The 19382-nt window shown below is 39.5% G+C and overlaps 1 protein-coding gene across 1 annotated transcript; it reads right to left on the bottom strand.

The window, feature by feature from the left end:
• Positions 1-327: 327 nt before the first annotated feature.
• LOC143343410 (uncharacterized) lies at positions 328-17641 on the bottom strand. Its single transcript, XM_076768300.1, has 2 exons — positions 17482-17641; positions 328-2556 (listed from the first exon to the last, which is right to left on the bottom strand). Exon 2 carries the CDS (start codon positions 2549-2551, stop codon positions 1631-1633), a length of 921 nt encoding a protein of 306 aa, XP_076624415.1. The 5' UTR covers positions 2552-2556; positions 17482-17641; the 3' UTR covers positions 328-1630.
• Positions 17642-19382: the final 1741 nt, after the last annotated feature.

The following is a 19382-nucleotide window of genomic DNA, read 5'->3' on the forward strand; positions in this document are numbered from 1 at the left end:
TTGAATCTCTTTGAGTAAGTAGCATAGATCGCCGGAGTGTGCCCGCGACCAGACAGGATATAATCCCGAGCAGACTCGCGTCCCAAGTCAATATTTGTGTTACGTGAGAGGGGGAAACATATGAAACACGTCTTCTTATCGACGTAGCCAGGCTAGGAACGGTAAGGATTCGAGAAATGTACGAAGGTTTTGCTCTCGCGGGGGTGGAAAGAAAGAAGGTAAGGGTCGATTCGATATTTTTTTCTTTTTTTTTTCTGTATCTATCACATATTTACAAGATATAAAGCAGTAAATTCTCAACGGTTGTCGCGTTGACAAGGAAACAATATACAAACGTATGACTTCGATTTGTAAATAAATATATGATTACGTACAAGACGTTGTAATAATACTACCCGTTTCGCAATCGTGGTTCTCCAGCCATTGTAAAAAAATATTAAATATCGCGTTACGCTAACTCCTTGAGCAAATAGTCGTTAGACTGCAAATTGTACGCGTTCGTATGCGAATGTAAAAGAGTAAAATATTAATATTATTATATATTATTATGTAGCCGTATTACAGTTTGCGTATGCTATTTTTCTCATTAGCGCATACGAGTAAAATTTGCATTCTAATTATCGTATTACTCGTTATAATTCGTACTCGTACGTAAATTAACGGTTAGATTTATAAGTATACGATTATATTAGGCAACGCCTAATTAATTGACGTATAAATAGGCATATAAATATCGATACTATGTACTGGGCTGTCCACGCAACATGTGCACCTCTGTAACTTCCAAAATATGTTTCAATGCGTACACTATGTAGTATTTTTTACTCAGCATTCTTCTATATTTTGGTATAAAAAATATAGTATTCCATTAAAAAAAAATTAATCTACTACATAGCGTACACCTTGAAACTAAGCAACCTTAGTACGCAACATTTTTTCATGAATATTTTGGAAATTTATAAAGTTGTACATATCGCGTGGACCACCCTGTATAAAGTAGCTCCACAATTAAAAAACTAATTACCACATCTGCCCGACGGTCGAGCACTCGAATTGGGTGTAACGATATGCTCTAAACGCGATAAATTCATGCCAACGGGGGGGGAAAAATTCAAACTTCGATAACTATAAATTTCATGGTCGGTTGCTTTGGTTTCTGTAGGTTTCACGACATAAATTCAAAATCGTTTCAACGAATCCCTCCGTAAATATTTCTGCAACGAAACGTATCGATTCTATGGCAGATCCGTTCGGTTGGGCGATCGTAATCGCCATTAAAAAATTGCTAGATAAAACATCGATTACCATAATCGACTTTCGAAACAATCGTCCCGATTACAAATCGACGTAGCTTCTCTATCGTAAATAAGTTTCAACGTACGAACTACGATATTGTGGGGTCCATCGCCTCCGGTACTCGCCGCCAGAGGGCCACGCTCTTGTCCCTCTCGCAAGCGCTCGACTATTCAATGTCATGGCGCCTGAGATTTATTCGTTAACAAGTCCTCACCATTTCCATCTCATTCGCAGACCCCACAATATCTACAAACTCGATTCCTTGAGCGTCCTTTTACACTCGAACCACTCTCTCGCGATCGAACCATCAATTTCTAGGATCTCGATGAAGTCTTCAATAGTAGGAATTATCCTGCTGGTAGTCCGGGTAGCGGAAAGGTTGATGCTTCGAGGACGTTCCGTCGGGTTTCAGGAGGAAGAAGTTGGTCGGTTTCCCGTTGAAACTGTACGGCCCCTTGTCCAGCTTGTGGACCAGATCGTCGGGTCGTTTGATCGGCTTCAGATTGCTCTGCCACTGATAGATCGACGTCGGTTTGCCGTTGCTCACGAACTCCGCCGACAGACTGTCCAGATTGGTGATGGGGCTGTCGGTGGGTTTCTTGCTCGGTTTCTTCTGCCATTGATAGACCGACGTCGGTTTACCGTTGCTCACGAAATCAATGGGCAGCTTGATGAAAGGATTAACGGGTTGCTGATAGACTGGCTTGGGCCTGGTGAACGGTATCTGTTGATGGATCTTCGAGGTGGAGTAGGTGGAGGGTCGCGAAACGTAGTCCAAGCCCGGTACGAACATGTACTGCGTGGGTGGCAACCGAATGTAGATGATGTTGCTCTCCTGGTACCTGCTCCTATCGTCGGCGTCGAAACCGTTGTAATCGACGTCGTACGGCACGTTTGGGTACGTCAGCTGAGGCACGATCGGATAGTTGACGAAGATGGCTTTGTGCTTTCGACTCTTCTTCGCCGATTTGTCCTTGCTCTCGTCCTCTTTGCTCCCCGGTCGATTATCCTGGCTCGGAATCGAGGTCACCGGCGGGATCGTGGCTCTACGATCTTTCGTTCCGCCGTCGTTCTTCTCGTATTGCCTTTTTGTCGGGCGATTCGTCGCGTCCTTGGCAGTGACATCGTCGGTTTCCGTGGAAACTGCGATCGCGTCCCTGTTCCGCGGGAACAATCGAGCGTTCGGGGTGTCTCGTGGTGGCATCGCCGTCGCGGTCGCCACCACGGAAATCAGCAACGCCAGCGACGTCCTCATGGCGGCTGGAAAATAAAAACAAAACCGCGTTTACGTTTTTGTCCGCAAAACGCGATTCCACCTAACAGGTAGGCCGTACAGTGCTGGCAAAAAGAGTGGCATTTGTTTTTAAATTTAGCTGCAATTTCTTGTCGAGCGAATACCGAAAGGGGCTGAAAGAGAGAAGAGAGAGCGATGTAATAGGCGTGCAAAATACAAATTAATGCTTACAAATTATAATAAATAAAATGAAAAATAATTTATATTATAATTGTACGGTGAATCTGATGTTGATAAGATGAACGTATCGTTATTTCGGGCAGTGTATCGTCGGGAAACGGGCCGAAACAAATTGCGGGCTCATCGGGCTCCGGAGAACCTCCTTAAAGATAACTCGTTTTCTCGGGAACCCTCGATGCCACTATCAAACCCTCCCCGCCTCAGCCCGCGTCACCAGCGGGGGCCATTCCCCGTCCAGCGACGTCGAATAAATCACGGCCCCGGTGTGGCAGCATAAACAAAAAGGAGAAAATGAGGATCACGCGTGAGACGGGTGGGTGGTTCGAGAAGGGGAGGCAGGGATGGGACTGGGGACAAACTACGGCCGGCATTTACCTAGACGGTTCGCGTACATTCCGCGCGTCAAGTTTTCTTCTGTTGGCGCAACCGCAGCGCACCAGGAATGGTAATTGAAACCGGGTTATAAAATCGTCCAGTCATGCAGTCGTGCATTCCTACCCGCGAACTTCTGTGCGGGGACCTTGCAGAAGGTCGCGCGTAGGATGAAAAGGAAAATGAGTCGCGAGCTAGTTAGAGGTCTAGGGGGGAAATAGCTGATAGCGAGGGGTTGTTCGGATCTCAGCTGTCAAACGGTTCGTCCTTTAAAGTGCGTCTTTTTAAAGTTTTTTGAGCAATCATTTGTGAATCAAGCATTTTGCAATCAAATTTTACAAGATTTATTTACACGTGGAGGATTCTTAATTAGTATGAGTTTGGTTATAGATGGTACTAGAACGGAAAATAAAACAGTCGATAATTAAGAAAATAGGTTGAGGTTTGAGGGACAACTTTTCGAACATCCTTAGGATTTTTAGATATTTACTAAAATACGCGTTGTTTGCATTTCGAAACAGTAAAATCGTCCAATCCATTCGGAAGTTATGTTTTTTTAAACATACGCATGAAAAGGAGAATCAGACATTGTATTTTCGGTAAGGAATTTTTTTCTCGAAAATGCGTAGGAATTCGGGAGTATGTCTGTTCACCAAAAATTATTGTGATCGACCCCTGCAGTCAAAAATAATTTTTTTAGAACGATTTGAAATTTTTTAATTTCGTCGAAAATTCTTACATCTACTCGAATTTTGTTCTCGTAAGTGGTTAGGATTTGGAGGGTAAGTCTATTCACCAAAAATTATTGTAATCGATCCCTGTAAACGAAAATAATTTTTCCAGAACGATTTGAAATTTTTTTTTTCCATCGAAAAATTTAGGCACGACCCCCTTGTCGATTTTTCTTAAAAATTCGATTTTCAACTTTCATAATTTTGTTTGACGCCCTACAGGAAAGTTGTCTAATACTTTTTTGTAGGTACCCATGAACCCTACTTCAGAAAAAGGTTTCATTGAAATATATTCACAATTGTAGGAGTTATGGCTGTTTGAAAATTGGACCATTTTTATTGGGTTTCGCTCGGTTTACGGGGTCAAGGATCAACTTTTCGAATATTTTTGCGATTTGTACATATTCTCCATCAAAATACGCGTAGTTTGCTTTTTTAAACATTAAAATCCGTCAATTCGTTCAGATGTTATGACGTTTTAAAGATACGCACGAAATTTCGAGGAACCATTTCTGACCATAAATTACATTTTCGATTAGGAATTTTTTTCTCGAAAGTGCATAGGAATTCGGGGGTATGTCTAACGACCGAAAATGATTGTAATCAACCCCTGCAGTCAAAAATAATTTTTTCAGAACGATTTGAAATTTTTTATTTTCGTCGAATTTCTACACCTACTCCCTGTCGATTTTTCTTAAAAATTCGTTCTTGATTTTTAATAAATTCGTTTGGCGCTCTAGGGAAATATTGTTTAGTACTTTTTTGTAGGTATCCATGAGCTCTACTACAGAAATTGAATGAAATACATTCACTATTCTAGAGGACCATTAGAATCAACTATGCTATACGCAAAGCTATACGAAGCTTCAGAACTCATATACAAGGTGACTATGCATTAATGTGCGTAAGTAGAGGGGCAGTTTCCTTCGTACTCCGGTCTGCCGTCTGATAATACTGGATTGCCTTTTTTCAATCCCTCCCATAGTCAACTCACATGGATTTATGCACACCTACAGTTGTTTGCCCATACTGATTCAGTGAATAGTTTCTCCACTGACCGCCATATATGCGAAGAGGACGTTAAAATCACCTCCGAATTTTCACGTCGGTATAGCAGTCAGATTGGGCTGTGAAAATCCATAAGGTGCAAGGTCTACTCGTGTATCTCGTCTGTATTAATAGTGACGTGATTGCATACTCGTCCACCATCGTTATAATTAAACACCCGGTGGTTATGATACGGTACTCCGTTATTATCGACGTGGAATTCCTTTTTACCACGGTCGGACTATTGTCAGTAAACTGACTACCTTTTCGCCCGAAGATAAAGCAGATCACGTACAGGTGCCTGCATTGTCAGCCATTGGTTTTATTTTACTACGTGCAATATTTCATTTCCATTTAGTAGTATTGCGGTTCATAAAAACCGTGGAATAGGAATTTTTTGCCGAACGTATTATTACGGTTTCAGCATCGAAAACGTTGAGAGGTAATCGAGAGTCGTAAATAACAAATGTGAATATAATTGAAAAGCGCCCTATTAACAAAGCACTCGGAAGAAAAACGTCTCATATCCAGATATGCCTGCATAATTAAATAAGTTATAAAGCAACTGGAAAAGGAAACAATCTTTTTTTTTTTGAACTCGTAAAGGAGCGGTATCTTGCTAACGACTTGATCCTGCTCCGTATTTTATCGTAATTAAATTTAACTCTGTTTTACGGTGGAAATCGATGCTCTTGGAATCGGTACGAACGAATATAATTCGAAGATTAAAAACTCTCGAGTACCCCCGTTCGGTATGGTTATAATCGTAGTCTTAAAAACTTTGGGCCAGTTGGTATTTTAAAAGTGATCTCCGATTAAGGACAAATCCTTATAAATCTCTCGAATAATTGACGTTAATCAACGCGAGTGACGAGTCAGAATTGAAAAATGTAACACGCGTCGCGTGGTCCACGGACCCACCGTCAGGATTTCGTGTTTCCCATGTTTGCATCCGGGTGCTCGACGTCCTCTTACGACCAAAGACTTTTCAGTCTCTCTTTGCAGTATATCCGCTCTCGTTTTCCTGGTCGTTTTTTTAACCCGTCACCGGCGTAACACGGCGCGGCGCGGTGCACCGTTATTTTGCCGAAATGAAATGCCGTGTGCGTGTATGTGCTTGCCAGTTTCTATGGGACAGCCTTGTCAGGGACTCCACAATGGCACCGTCTCGCGACGCCAGAGACGAGACAAGAATCGCGAGTCGCGGCACGGAGGGAACATTTGTGGGATAAGGATTCTTCAATGAGGCGTTTGAAAGCTCGCCTTCGTCACGTGTCATTCTCTTCCCTTCCGTTGCGTTGTGTGCTCGAAGACGCTGTTCGGCTCTTGGCGTTTCCTGAACCTCCATACATAGCGATGAGTTTGTGACGCTGCTTCTTGCCAGTGGAGGAAGCGAGAAAGATCGTAAGAAGGTAGAAAAGGAAAGGGAATATTCGGTAGTCGATCGTGCGCTTGCGAGAAAGACCAGAGCGTGGCCCTCTGGTGGTGAATTCGGGAGGTGACCCCACAACGATCGACAATTCGGTAGTAATCCAGCGAACATTAGAGAGGTATTGATTATTAATTTACCCAAAAACGAGACAATGATCTATATAGAATTAAATTCTTTAGAAAGAGTTGCATCGATCTACCGGATATAGTTTTTAGGTAGAATCCTTTCGTCAGAGAACCGATCGAACACCGAATGGAACAATCGTATTACAGTTAAAGAATTAGACGGAATATTTGAAACGCTGAATCCTGACTCTGGCTGTAATAATGGCAGGAAGAGGCCATTGTGTGGAGTTGGAATACCTTGACTCACATGATTGGGATCTCGCGAGAACCACCTGTAGTCGTTCCGACCTTCGTGACTGCCGGTGCAATTATGAGAAAGTCTAGAAGACTCACTCGACCTTCGATGGCGTTTAAATTAACGATACTTAAATCGGTGCTTCAGCAACGTTAGTAACCTACTACTAAATTTGTTCCTGGCGTTCTCTTATACACATACAACGATAACACATTCTTAAAAATAACACTGAGCCATTGTTATTTAAATTATATTATCGTAAATACCGTGATTTCTATAATAGTCAATTTAACGAAATCTAAATTCTTTGTTAGAAATGATTCGATTCTTTGATTGTCTTTCTCGTCTTCAAGTTTTAGATAAAAGTCAGTTGAAAGAAGCAAGCTTTAAATAAAATTTGTCCGATTCTAAGATTTCGAAGTATCGATCATTCGAATAGCTGATCGATTTACGGGGAGCAGTATGTTATTAAAGAAATGTAAAGCATTACTGTTTGTATCGAATTTAAGTACCGTAAGGAATCCCCATTCGAAAAATCACGGTATCTAACTGTAACAAGATCGTCGATTTCGTCGATATAATAATACAGCAATCTCAAAACGCGGCGAGAGTTCGGGCCTGATCACGCGTTACGAAAATCGAATTAACCTCTTTCGAGACCTTACCGGATTCCAGAGAAGGATTTCTATGTGAGAAAAAGATACTCTAGACGTTGTGGTTCGATTGTGGGGGCGGTTAGCTTCTTACGTGGACACTATTTGTGCTATAAATTGTTTTAAAGTACAATTAACCCTTCTGTATTAGAAGGAGAATAATGTATTTATTATATTCGTCTCCGTTAAAAATTATTCGAGTTGATCAACGTTACAAATTGTTATCGAAGTTCCAATACTAGGATTGGAACGTTTAACGATCGATAAAGTTAAACCATGCGTGTACAATAAAATAAAAGACATCCTGGATCAACGATCGAGCTTCGAGGAGCTCGAAGTAAATGCACGCGTCAGTTTACGTCATCCTCGCGATCGGATACGTTTCAATTGTCGCAGAAATTATGCGGTCGTGGCTGCCTACGCTCGACGGATTAGCGAACAGGGTCGATTTCTAATAACGTTTCGAATTAGAAAGAAATTTTAGATGAATCGATCCCGTGGAAAGAAGCTCGTAGCGAATCGTGAAAGAAAGAATTTAGCATCTAACGAACCGATTAAACGGATTTCACGGAAATAAGCCGTTCCGCCAAAAAACAGTATTTTAGGCTCGATTAGTTCCTAATTCGAATCGTTATGAATGACTTTCTTTTCTTTTTCTTTTCTTCGTGCACGAAATAAACGCTCGAACGCGTACCGTTAGCGTCCGCAGAAAGATGGACGTATTTCTTTAAAAACTTGCACTGCGACCAACAAGCAACGGTACATTTACGAATTGTATTACGCGCAGTGATTAACCCAGTCTCGGTTTCGTATGTTTATTCTAAAAGCTTCGTTAAGCGTGTAATTTCTTTCAATGGAAAATACGTTTTTTCTAAATTCGTCATTTATCTTCGATCGATCCGTGGGTGCATCCAGTTTTATTTATTCGATCGTTTTATCGCATTGTAGTAAACTAAAAATTCATCGACTTGTATATAAATAGAGAAGAAAAATATAAATATTGAGTATGGTAACAGGCTATGGTTGAACAACTTGCAATTTAATTTAAAGACGAAACCTTGGAATGCAAATATGACCTGAACAATGATAATGAAGGCACAACGTTTTTATACACCCTCTATTTTTATTTAAACCAAGTATTTTTCTTTGATCATTATCGATCGTTTTATTGCACCGTAGTAAACTAAAAATTCTTCGACTTGTATATAAATAGAGAATAAAAATATAAATATTGAGTATGGTAACAGGCTATGGTTGAACAACTTGCAATTTAATTTAAAGACGAAACCTTGGGATGCAAATATCACTCGAACAATGATAATCAAGGCACATTTTTATTTAAACCAAGTGTTTTTCTTTGATCTTTACCGACTATAATTGACTTTTTCAATAAATGTAGAACATGGACAAAATGTTCCTCGATACAGCTTTAGCGTAGACATTTTCAGCGGCTTAACGATCGCTGGTTCGTTCGGGTGAGTCAGCAGCGGGTTCTCGTTTTCCGGCTATTGACTCGGATAATTTACAAAATCGCGAAACGTTTCCGCGTCTCCTCGTTCTTCCTCCCTAACGAGAGAGATCGTCCATTTGCACGGAGGGTGTTCCGATTTGTATTCAGAATCATTAGGAAGTGAAATCTTAAACCGGTCAGATACGTTGTCAGGCCACAGGCGTGCGAAAATTGTCCGCCACGCGGTCGCCTATTATTTAACCGTCTCACGGACGATCGACTCCGCAAATAGAAATGAGCTTTTGTTCCCCCTCCCTTTGTTACTTCTTTGTCGAATAATATCGAAACGGAAGCTTTCGGAATTTTTTCGAATCTGCTCGGATAATTCTCGTTACACCGTATAATATTTTTCACGAATAATCGTTTTATTACCAGCACGTTTCATAAGTTTCTGAATTTTTATACACGATGAACTTTCGATACTTAAATTTCACGTTTCTGTATTTTTTATAATATAGATCGTTTGACGTTTTCATATTCGTGCCGATCGTTTACTATTTCTAATAATAACGCGACTTGTTTTCGTTTAAAATGAAATGTGTTAAGTAATAATCCGAAGATATCGTGTATGATGTAGGATGCTGGTTCTCTAAGAGATACAGCACGAGCAAAATGAAAATATTCCGCGTGTTTCTCTTTGGTTAGATGCCATTGCTCGGTTAATTAAACGTTCCTCTAATCGGTACATGTTTAGTACAGCATTATCAGTCTGAAGTTTTTCACGTTTCAGAACGTCATAACGAGAGCAATAATTTACAGGAAACACGATTTGTTAGTTTTATACATTATTTTTTAATACGTTGTTGGACCAGTATTTTTTATTCTGATAAGAATATCGAGATCACGACTAAAAGTTAGAATTTAATTTACAGGACAGGCTGTATTTCGCGTCGAATAAATTATAATTTTGGGTTGTCGATTTATCGTTTATTGTTCGAATAAAATTGCAATAGATTCATCGAAGTTAGCAAATATATATTTTCTACGTAATGTGACAATTTTATTAAAATAAATCGACACTGAGGATTTTTCAGTACCGTTTAGACTGTCTAATAAAATGTTTTGGCGCTTCGTATTATATACCAGGCGACGTCCAGTAAAAATAACAGTTCCCTAGCTGCTTAGAAATATGGTATGCGACGAAGGTGTCGATTGCCTAGTGAACCAGACAAATTCTTCGCGATTTTCCCATGCCACACTCGCTGCTCGAATAACGTTCGCGGTCTCTGCCAGTATCGGAATACCAATTAGTAGCGGTGATAAAGATCGTGATCGTCGCGCAGGAACTGTTTGGATCGTAATCTTATGTAATCGTGTGTCTTCGTTTTTCTATGCAACTTTCTGCACCGTTGCGTATCGTCTTCATTTTACGTTAAATCTAATTAACTCGGTGTCGATTTTTGCTCGACGGCCATTTTCCCGTTTTTGCTTTTTCTTCGACGCCAGTTTCTTCGACGTGACTAAAATTGCAACATCGTACGATCCAATCTATCGTCTCATCTTCCGGTACTGCGATCCATTAACGCCTCTAATGCAGAATTATCCAAAATTCTTTACAGATTTTTTTCTGTATTATTAATCACTATTCAGAGCAAGATGTATTTATATATTTAAAAATTTGTATCGTAATAATACATCTCTCATATTTATTTGCCTACATTATTTTAATTAAAAGGCAGGGTACTATTTAAATCGAATATAAATTTTTAAAACGTACGTACGTTTTGTTACAAATTTTTTAATTATATTTCAAGTCGCCAAAGATTTCTTTTCCTAGTGAATTAAAGAGCCTGTACAGGAGTATGCAAATTTTAATTTCGATGTAAGAAACATGGATTTTTTAGTGCAATTAAATATCCCTCTTGATGAGGAAACATTTTTATTGTTTCACAATATGCATTTTTGCATTCGAGTGTTCGTCGACTCCGGTTTGAGAAATCTTGGCTCAATGAATCAGCGATTTCGAACTTTATATAGATCCTCTGATTGAAACTGTCGGTTATTAGAAGTTTCGACCGAAGAAGTTATTCTTGGAGGAAGGATGCGTTTAGTTTATTCACGATCAGTATTATAAATCGACGATAGAAGCGTCCGTCCGCGTGCAACGTTGAATGGAATCGAACTTTGCGAAGCTTCGAGATGCCCATGTTTGGCGTTTTGTAGTTTTCATGGGAGATTCCAAAAATCGCGGACGTTCTCCGTCGCGAACCACAAAAGCCCATAACTAGTACTGGTATACACGGGTTTTCAATTAGTCATTAATCTACGTGCGGCCCGATGTAAATGGGACCGTTATACTGTCGTCTCGAACGCCAACGGACGAAGTCGCTTCTTGCGAAATAGATAAATTGCACAGGCTAGAAAAGCTTGCATTCAACGATCGATACTCTTTGTCGTTTCATTCTGTTATTAATTTACGCTCATAGTGGTTTTAACGTTCCCATATCGACGGTGTTTCGTTGGTCTCGATGATATCCCTAATCCGTGGATTCAATTTTACATTTGTTACGATAAACTTTGGACTGAACAGGATTAGATGATTTATGGAGGTTGAGGAACTCGATACAAAGGGATTGGTTTTCTATTTAGTAGTGTGGTGTTGCTTTGTTAGTGGAGAAAGTGAGATAGATCGTCCTGGACCTGCTAGTGGACTCATTAAATAAATAAGACAAGCCTAGTAGGCCCAATATCCTTAGATATTGAATAGTGGATCGAGCGCTTGCGAGAGAGTCGAGTAGCCCTCTGGTGGCAAGTACGGGAGGTGACGCCACAGTAAATAAAAGTGCATTAGAGTTTGTTTACGCGTCGCAGAGAGATGATAGGAAATGCAAAAATTAGCGCTTGGCCAAGAGAACGGTAATCAAACGATTATCTACATTTCAATCGGATAAATTATAAGCGCCACTGTTGCATGATATAATCTACACGTCCGTATGAATAGAACCTGATTTTTTGTATGCTTAATTTTTTCTTTTTTTTCTAAAGATTCTCGTATTTTAGAATGCATGAATAGCTATCGGCGCTTTCGTCGTCTGAACGCATATCACATTGTATGCATCGAGTACAGTAAATAACAAGTTAATGCTACGGAAACTAAAATTGCAGATACATAAATGATATACACCTTTTATTTAATACATTTATTACGGGAACTTTTTACATAGTCATTTATACTTAACGGCACCGTTCATTTATACTCGGTATTAGATTTTCATGCTTAACGGTACGGGGAAAATAGTAACATGAGTTTATGTCAGTTTAGACTGTAAATTTAGAAAAATATATATAATAGAACGATTGTGAAGATTTTCCTTGCACTTGGTAACGAATGTTCGATGAAAATATCTAAAATTTTAATTGGACATCTGGTTTCAAACTGAATCTTATGCTCGATGAAATTAAAGTTGAGAAATGTGTGCAATTGAAGATGACTGCTCTAATTATACAAGGTCTTTCAATTTTTGCAGAATTTCGTTTTCTATTTTGTTAATAATAAACTGACGTTTTTCACGTGTCCTGTACTTGACAAATACAGAATGAAAATCGCTAAAGGTGTCAAAATTTAAGGAAACGTCGAACGTTAGTCGATTCAGAGACTCATAATGTACTTAACGAGGAATGTTAATCGTGCTAGGCGGTTCAGAAAAATTGTTAGCTTTAATGTTTCCGCGCTTCGAGCAGCATTTGCATACGGATGGTTCGGGCAGCCACCACTTCGTTAAAAGCGTGTCGGAAGGGACGAGGAAGTTCGATATTAGCGCGATCCTCGAGATCCTGATACCCATGTATTTGTGAAAATTACATGCTTAGACGCTTTCGTCGGTTTGTTTATGAAGTCTGACTCTGGAGAGTCCAATCGACGCGCATCTCCATCGATTTTAATAAAAGTTAGGGTGCAATCATACGACGCGTACAAAGTATACTGCTGTTTCGCGATCTTAACTATAGAAAACATCCTTGAATCGCTTAATGGCGGTCCGTGAGGCTCCATCATCGTTGCACGTTCGATTCGATCCGTCTCGAGGCGTATCGAACTGGTTTCGCTAACACGCGGATAAGTTAGACAACTACGTCATTAATGTTAGACTAGAGAGCACTTTCTGTGACGCGCAAATAGTGCAAAACGAGCGTGACTCGCTCTGCTGTGCGAGCGTCCTTGCCGCGACAGCCTCGACGAGTTAAGCAAAGAGTATAACGAAAACGGAGCTGTTTAAACTATGCTTTGCAACCCCCCACCGTAGGGGTAGCAGCCCCTTTTTTGATCAAATGTCCCGGTGTTTCAAAATTTACACGTACAAAAGTATATCGTGGGTTACAAACTTGAAGAATGGAACGAATGCGTGGGCGTTTTCAAGGTTACTTCAAGGTCATCTTGTTTATTTTGTAGCAAACTTACATTTTTCATTTGGGAATCGTATTCTGCATAGAAGAATGCACAAGTTTTGTTGGAAACATTTTTCTGTAAGTTTTGATATTTTCGAAGATATTTGGGGAAACATCTTTTCGAAATGCTGATACCACGTGTTTTGTTTATCTGTTAGACTCGCGTCTTCGAGTACTATATAAGTACTATTGTGGCATAATTTATTCCTGAAAGATCAAATTTTTTAAATATTCAAGGGTTGGTATATTTACGATACTGTACTTTCGACTTCTCTAAAATGGGGACAACGTATCTCACTTCGATCGACAAAATTTGACTAGAATTTTACGCCATTGCGACACGAAGGTACTCCAGAACGGTTTTCCACCGAAAGTACGGGACAGAGACATAAAGTGGCTCGTATTACCGGATCGTATACATTTTAGAACTGTTACTCGAGCCTTATCTTCAGCTTTGTATCGTTCACGAAATTCCACATTCCGAAACGAGCGCGAGATTTAATTTACGGGAATAGAGATCACTGGGTTTCCGGGGCAAAAATGTTATTGCCCACGGTAGAAACTGAACCTTCGAAGGTTCCTGCTGGGAACAGTTACCGTGAAAATCATTTCTGCTCGTGGATTAAATTTTACATATTACATATGTTGTGTTGTGAACCTGCACTCTCGTGAAATCCAGCTTTATTTAGTTGAAACGGACTATTTTTCAATAGGGGAAAAAAACAGTCTTCTCTCGTTAATGTTCGCTTGGGATCCACGGGAGGTACTTGTTGATTGAGAAATTAGAGGCAAAAATGAAAAACATAAAAAAGAATTGTTTGTTTTGCATTTTTAAACATTAAAATCCTCCAAACAAATGATGTTTTAAAGATACGCATTATACTTTCAGTAATGAATTTTTTTTCTCGAAGATGAGTAGGAATTCGGGGGTATGTCTATTCACCAAAAATTATTGTAATTTACTCCCCTAGTTAAAAATAATTTTTTTAAAACGATTTGAAATTTTTTTTTCCACCGAAAAATTTAGGCTCTGTCGATTTTTCTTATAAATTCGTTTTTCATTTTTAGTAATTTTGTTTGACGTCCTACAGAACAGTTGTCTAATACTTTTTTGTAGATACTCATGAGCTCTACTTCAGAAAAAAGTTTCATTGAAATATATTCGCTATTGTACGAATTATGGCTGTTTGAAAATTGGACCATTTTTATGGGGTTTTTCTCATTTTGCGGGGTCAAGGACCAACTTTTCGAATATTTTTGCGATTTGTACTTATTCTCCATCAAAATGCGCGTAGTTTGTTTTTTTAAACATTAAAATCGTTCAATCCGTTCAAGAGTTATAACGTTTTAAAGATACGCATGAAATTTCAGGGAAGCATTTCTGGCCAGAAATTATATTTTCAGTAATGAATTTTTTTCTCAAAATTGCGTAGGATTTCGGGGGTATGTATAATGACCAAAAATGATTGTAATTAACCCCTGTAACTAAATATAATTTTTCCAGAACGATTTGAAATTTTTTATTTCCGTCGAAATTTCAGGGGAATCGAAAAGTCAGGGTCAGACATTGTATTTTCAGTAAGGAATTTTTTTCTCGAAAATGCGTAGGAATTCGGGGGTATGTCTATTCACCAAAAATGCTTGCAATCGACCCCCGCAGTCAAAAATAATTTTTCCAGAACGATTTGAAATTTTTCAATCTCACTGACGATGTTAAAAACATCAAAAACAAAAATTGCATCGCGCCAAATTCTGACCAAAGTAACCATTCAAATAGTATAATTCCATAGTTTTCCCTATGGAATGTTGTTCGTTTGAGATGATCGGGGTCCGATTATGGTAATCCAGCTTGGATGCTTAATGCGACAATCTCGTCGAGTACTTTTTCGAAAAACAAACAAAAGGGCATTTCCTGAAGGAGCGCCCGTTGTAAGGAAGCAAAAGCTCCGGGCCCCGCGCCAACCACTCGAAAGATGCACCCTCCTTCTTGGTCTTCTTCTTCTACGTTTGCTTCCGCCTCTTCTTGTTCGGGGACGCGTCGCGGCTACTCGGATAACTGCGTAACATCGCGGCAACAAGGAAGTCGCCGTTGTTAGTCTCTGGGAATTACCGTTTTCAGATAAGGTCCATTCGATGGACGAACGCGGAGTCGTTCGCCGAGCGTGGAATGTAGATTGAGTTGTGCGAACGGGGCATTAACTTCCGATAATCGCGGAAACCTTAACGGAACGGATAACGATCGTGGTAAAAGCCGGCATGGCCGGCGTAATTCGAACTCTGAATTCGATTAATAGACCAACAAGCGAACAGGGAGCCGCCATCTTGCCCGTCGTTTTCATTGTTTACGAGCCGAAATTACGCCGTTTACAACTCTACGCAGAATTTCTTGATAATTGAAAACTAGTTGGCGGAGGCATCGTACAATTTTACAATGGCTACGTGCTCGTTCCATATTTTTTCTCGATCGCTTCCGGCTACCGTAGAGACTCTCGAACTAATATGGAGACAAAAGCGGAGTACTTTTCTTTGTGTGGTTTTATTTTTCTTTGCTATTTTTTCTACAAAAGATTACATCTTGACCGTAGTGTAAGAAATCACTCTTGAATCTACTTTGTAAGCAGCATTAAGGGTGACAGGCGTTTCCTTAATGTTAAGATCACGCGAACTCTGTGTCGAGTCATTAATCTAACTTGTATTTCTCGTCGTGAGATTGCCGTTTGTGTATTTAGACTTGTTGTACCCCCTCGTTTAGATATTTATATTTGTTTTTGGCACAGTAAACGTTCGTTACAAAGAAAGGGAGGCAAAATTATCTCTGTATCAAGATTATTTAATTAGGATTTAACAAAATTGATATAATTTATCATACACAAGTTCTTTTGACGTCAAATCAATTGATGATGGTCGAACACTTTTGGGATCAACTTGTAAATTCTGATTTAGCGTTAATTGCAAAACGATTGTGCACGTGTTTCGTATTCGACGGTGAAACCGAATAAAAGTATTCCGTTGTTGTACACGGCTACCGAAAGCAACGTGCGAACACTTTTAAGCATTCGACTGTAAACAAACTATAAATTAATGAAGTATTCGTCGTTGTCCATTCCTAAGTGATTCGTGCGTATTCTGATAAACGTAGGGTTCGAACAAATATGAAGTAATTGCAGTCTTTGCATTTTTCCAGTAGAGAAGTTCTAATTATGTTTATTGTTGCTTGTTCTCTCGCGGGAGTTAAAGGAAATCCCACCAGTAAATGTAGTAATCGATTTGTGAAGTGAAAGTGTAGGGAAACAGGGATATTTGTAAAATTTGTTGCATATTTTGGATGATTGCATTATCGTACTCTAACAGAGTGTTAGAATAATTTGCTTAGACATCCACCTAGAATCGTGTAAGTAAATTATGTGCAAATAAAGTTGATGTTTACTCGTACGTGAAGCGAATGTTGTCTTGCATGATAAATAACAGGCGACAGACGTTAGCTTCCGCATAAAACAGTCGGTCAATAATCGCGATACTTTGTATTAAGAGCGAGACGCTGAATTTTTAACCATTTTCGATCCGTGAACCGAACGGTACTTTGAACACTTTCGACTGGAATCACAACGCAATAACTGTATTAGTTCACGTTCAAGTTAAAATTCGCATGATCTATCTAAATTAAATTTTTCCAAAATGATTCTCGGTTAAAATGCATGCAACGAAAGACTACGTATCGTGTCTAAGCAAACGAAAGCGAAGAGACAAAGTCGACAACGGAACTACTATTATGGGATCAAATTTAATTCTCGTTGTTATAAATTAAGTATGTAAATTACATATTTATCTCTTTCTCGAAGACCACCTGGAGGTAAATTCGAAACATAGAACGAATAATAATAATAATATTGATTCATACATCCATTAGGAAAGAAAACAATGCATCCTATGACAACAAGATCTAAAAAAATTTTACAAAAATGAAACGAACAGTGATTATGAGAGAAAATATACTTTCAAACGACACATTAAACTCACTTTTACAAGACGAGCCTCCCTGCCGTAAAAATTCTAATAAAATACCAACGATTAAACACTCGATAGACTCTGTCAACTATCTTGACGAGAAGTACAATTAAAAGGAAATTTAAAATTAAATTAAATTTCACTCTGTCTCTACAGTAAAAAAAAGGCGCATGATCTTGAAAGACAAATTAGAATTGCGTAAATTTCGCGGTACCCACCTCGTCTGTAGTCTCGAAAGCTCAGGGATCCACGGAGCCTGGACGTCACCAGCGATCGATCGAATTAGATCGAGGATCCCACCCGCAGGACACCAGCGAGTCACCAAACGCGACGACAGCGCGTTTCTTTCGTTATTGTCCGACGAAACGCGGCCCGGTTCGATTTCTCGTTCACGAATTTAACCAGCGAATCGATTTTCCGTTTCTGGATGGACACGCGGACGCGTTTCACGAGTTCACCGACTCTGTGAATCGCGGTATCAGAATGAAGGCTTTTCTTAAGGCCGTCTCGTACTTATGTCGCTGCCCCCACTATGGGGCCCCAACGCACGCCGCGAACTCTCCTCAAGTTCTTGAGCGTTCGGGCCCCGAACCACGGGCCCCTCCCCCTCTCCCTCGAAAGAAGATAGAAAAGGAAATACGTGCCAGGAGTGCCAGGACAGACGACACACTTTCGTTCGTTCTTTCGACGATTCCCGCCACTCTTTCGACGGGTTCACTCTTGCCTACGCGACACTTTTGCTCCCGAGGACGATCTACCCTGTCGATCTTCGATCCTACTTCGCGTGGAAGCTTGCAGACGAGTACTAGATGCAAAATTGATCAGTAACTGACCTGGAAGAAATAATTTCTCAAGACCACTGTGATCACTGAGAATAAAAGCAATTTTCGAGAATTTTTTGAGGGGTAGCTTCGAAACTTTTTCTAATGAATGTTTAATGTATTCGGAAGAACATTCCTTCGAGTAGTTCTTGTAAAAATTTTGGATGAAAATATTAATTATTATGGACGTAATAGGAATCGAAGCGAAGTGGCGGACGTGTAATTTTTTAAAAATAATTTATTGAAGAAAGGATCTCAAGAACCTGTGGCAAAAATTTCGTAGGAGCAATTGAAGAAAAAAGAGAGAGTATTGGGAATCACCGTATAAAATTTTAAGTAATTCGTATGAAAATTGATTGAAGCAAACTTGATTTGTTTGATAAAGTTTGCAATAATCTAAACGGTAAGATGTTACCATTGGATTTATTCCCTAATTAGTTATTAAAACGAGAGGATATCGTCTGGCTGATAACAGAAAATTTAGGGGTAAAGTAGATAACCAAATCACACCACTGAATATTAAAAGATCAGATAATAATGTAGAACAGTTTTATAAAAATGAAATTTTCACGATGTAAGATTTGAAATACAGACGCCGAGAGGGTGAGAAGCAGATCGTGTTGCTTCTTTTTAACATGATCCAGACATCGAACAATCAACAACCGTTGCACATAAAATTAAGCGTCAGTCACACCGAAAATCACGCAAGTCTAAGAAGCAACGTTTTTTCCCTCGTGCATTCTTATCGTTAGAAATACTTGAATTCTCATTTACTCTCACGATATTTTATTTTATTGCATTGTATACATTGCATTAACAGTAAAATAATCGTATAAGAATAAGTATGAATAACCACGGTGGAAAAGTTGTTACTTAACCCACGAAAAACAGCAGAAGAGAAAACGGAAATTATGGTTATTCGCACAAATAAATATTCCATACGCGATGGTACGGTTATTGTTGTCGAATCATGACTGATGCTGTGTTCGATTGAACGGGATCGTGCATCTTTTCTTGTTTTCAGTCGTTCAGGCGACAAACAAACAAAAACACTCGGTGACTGTGAAAGAATTCCGTTCATCTTAAACGGTTAACCGTTAACACGGAGAACAATTAGATCGTTGAATCCGCGCCGCGTGAAATGCTTCGGTATTCTGTTAATGTCGGATCGTTGTTATTCCTCGTAGATCATTCTCGTAATATAAACGCACATATAAATCCATCGTGTTCGCGGGCAGAGGCTCGCGCGTCCCGGTGGCTGGTTTCTCCGTTGTTACGTACGGAGATTTCTCCTTCCA

The sequence above is a fragment of the Colletes latitarsis genome, chromosome 7 (genome assembly GCF_051014445.1).
Source record: "Colletes latitarsis isolate SP2378_abdomen chromosome 7, iyColLati1, whole genome shotgun sequence".
In the NCBI taxonomy this organism is placed as follows: Eukaryota; Metazoa; Arthropoda; class Insecta; order Hymenoptera; family Colletidae; genus Colletes; species Colletes latitarsis.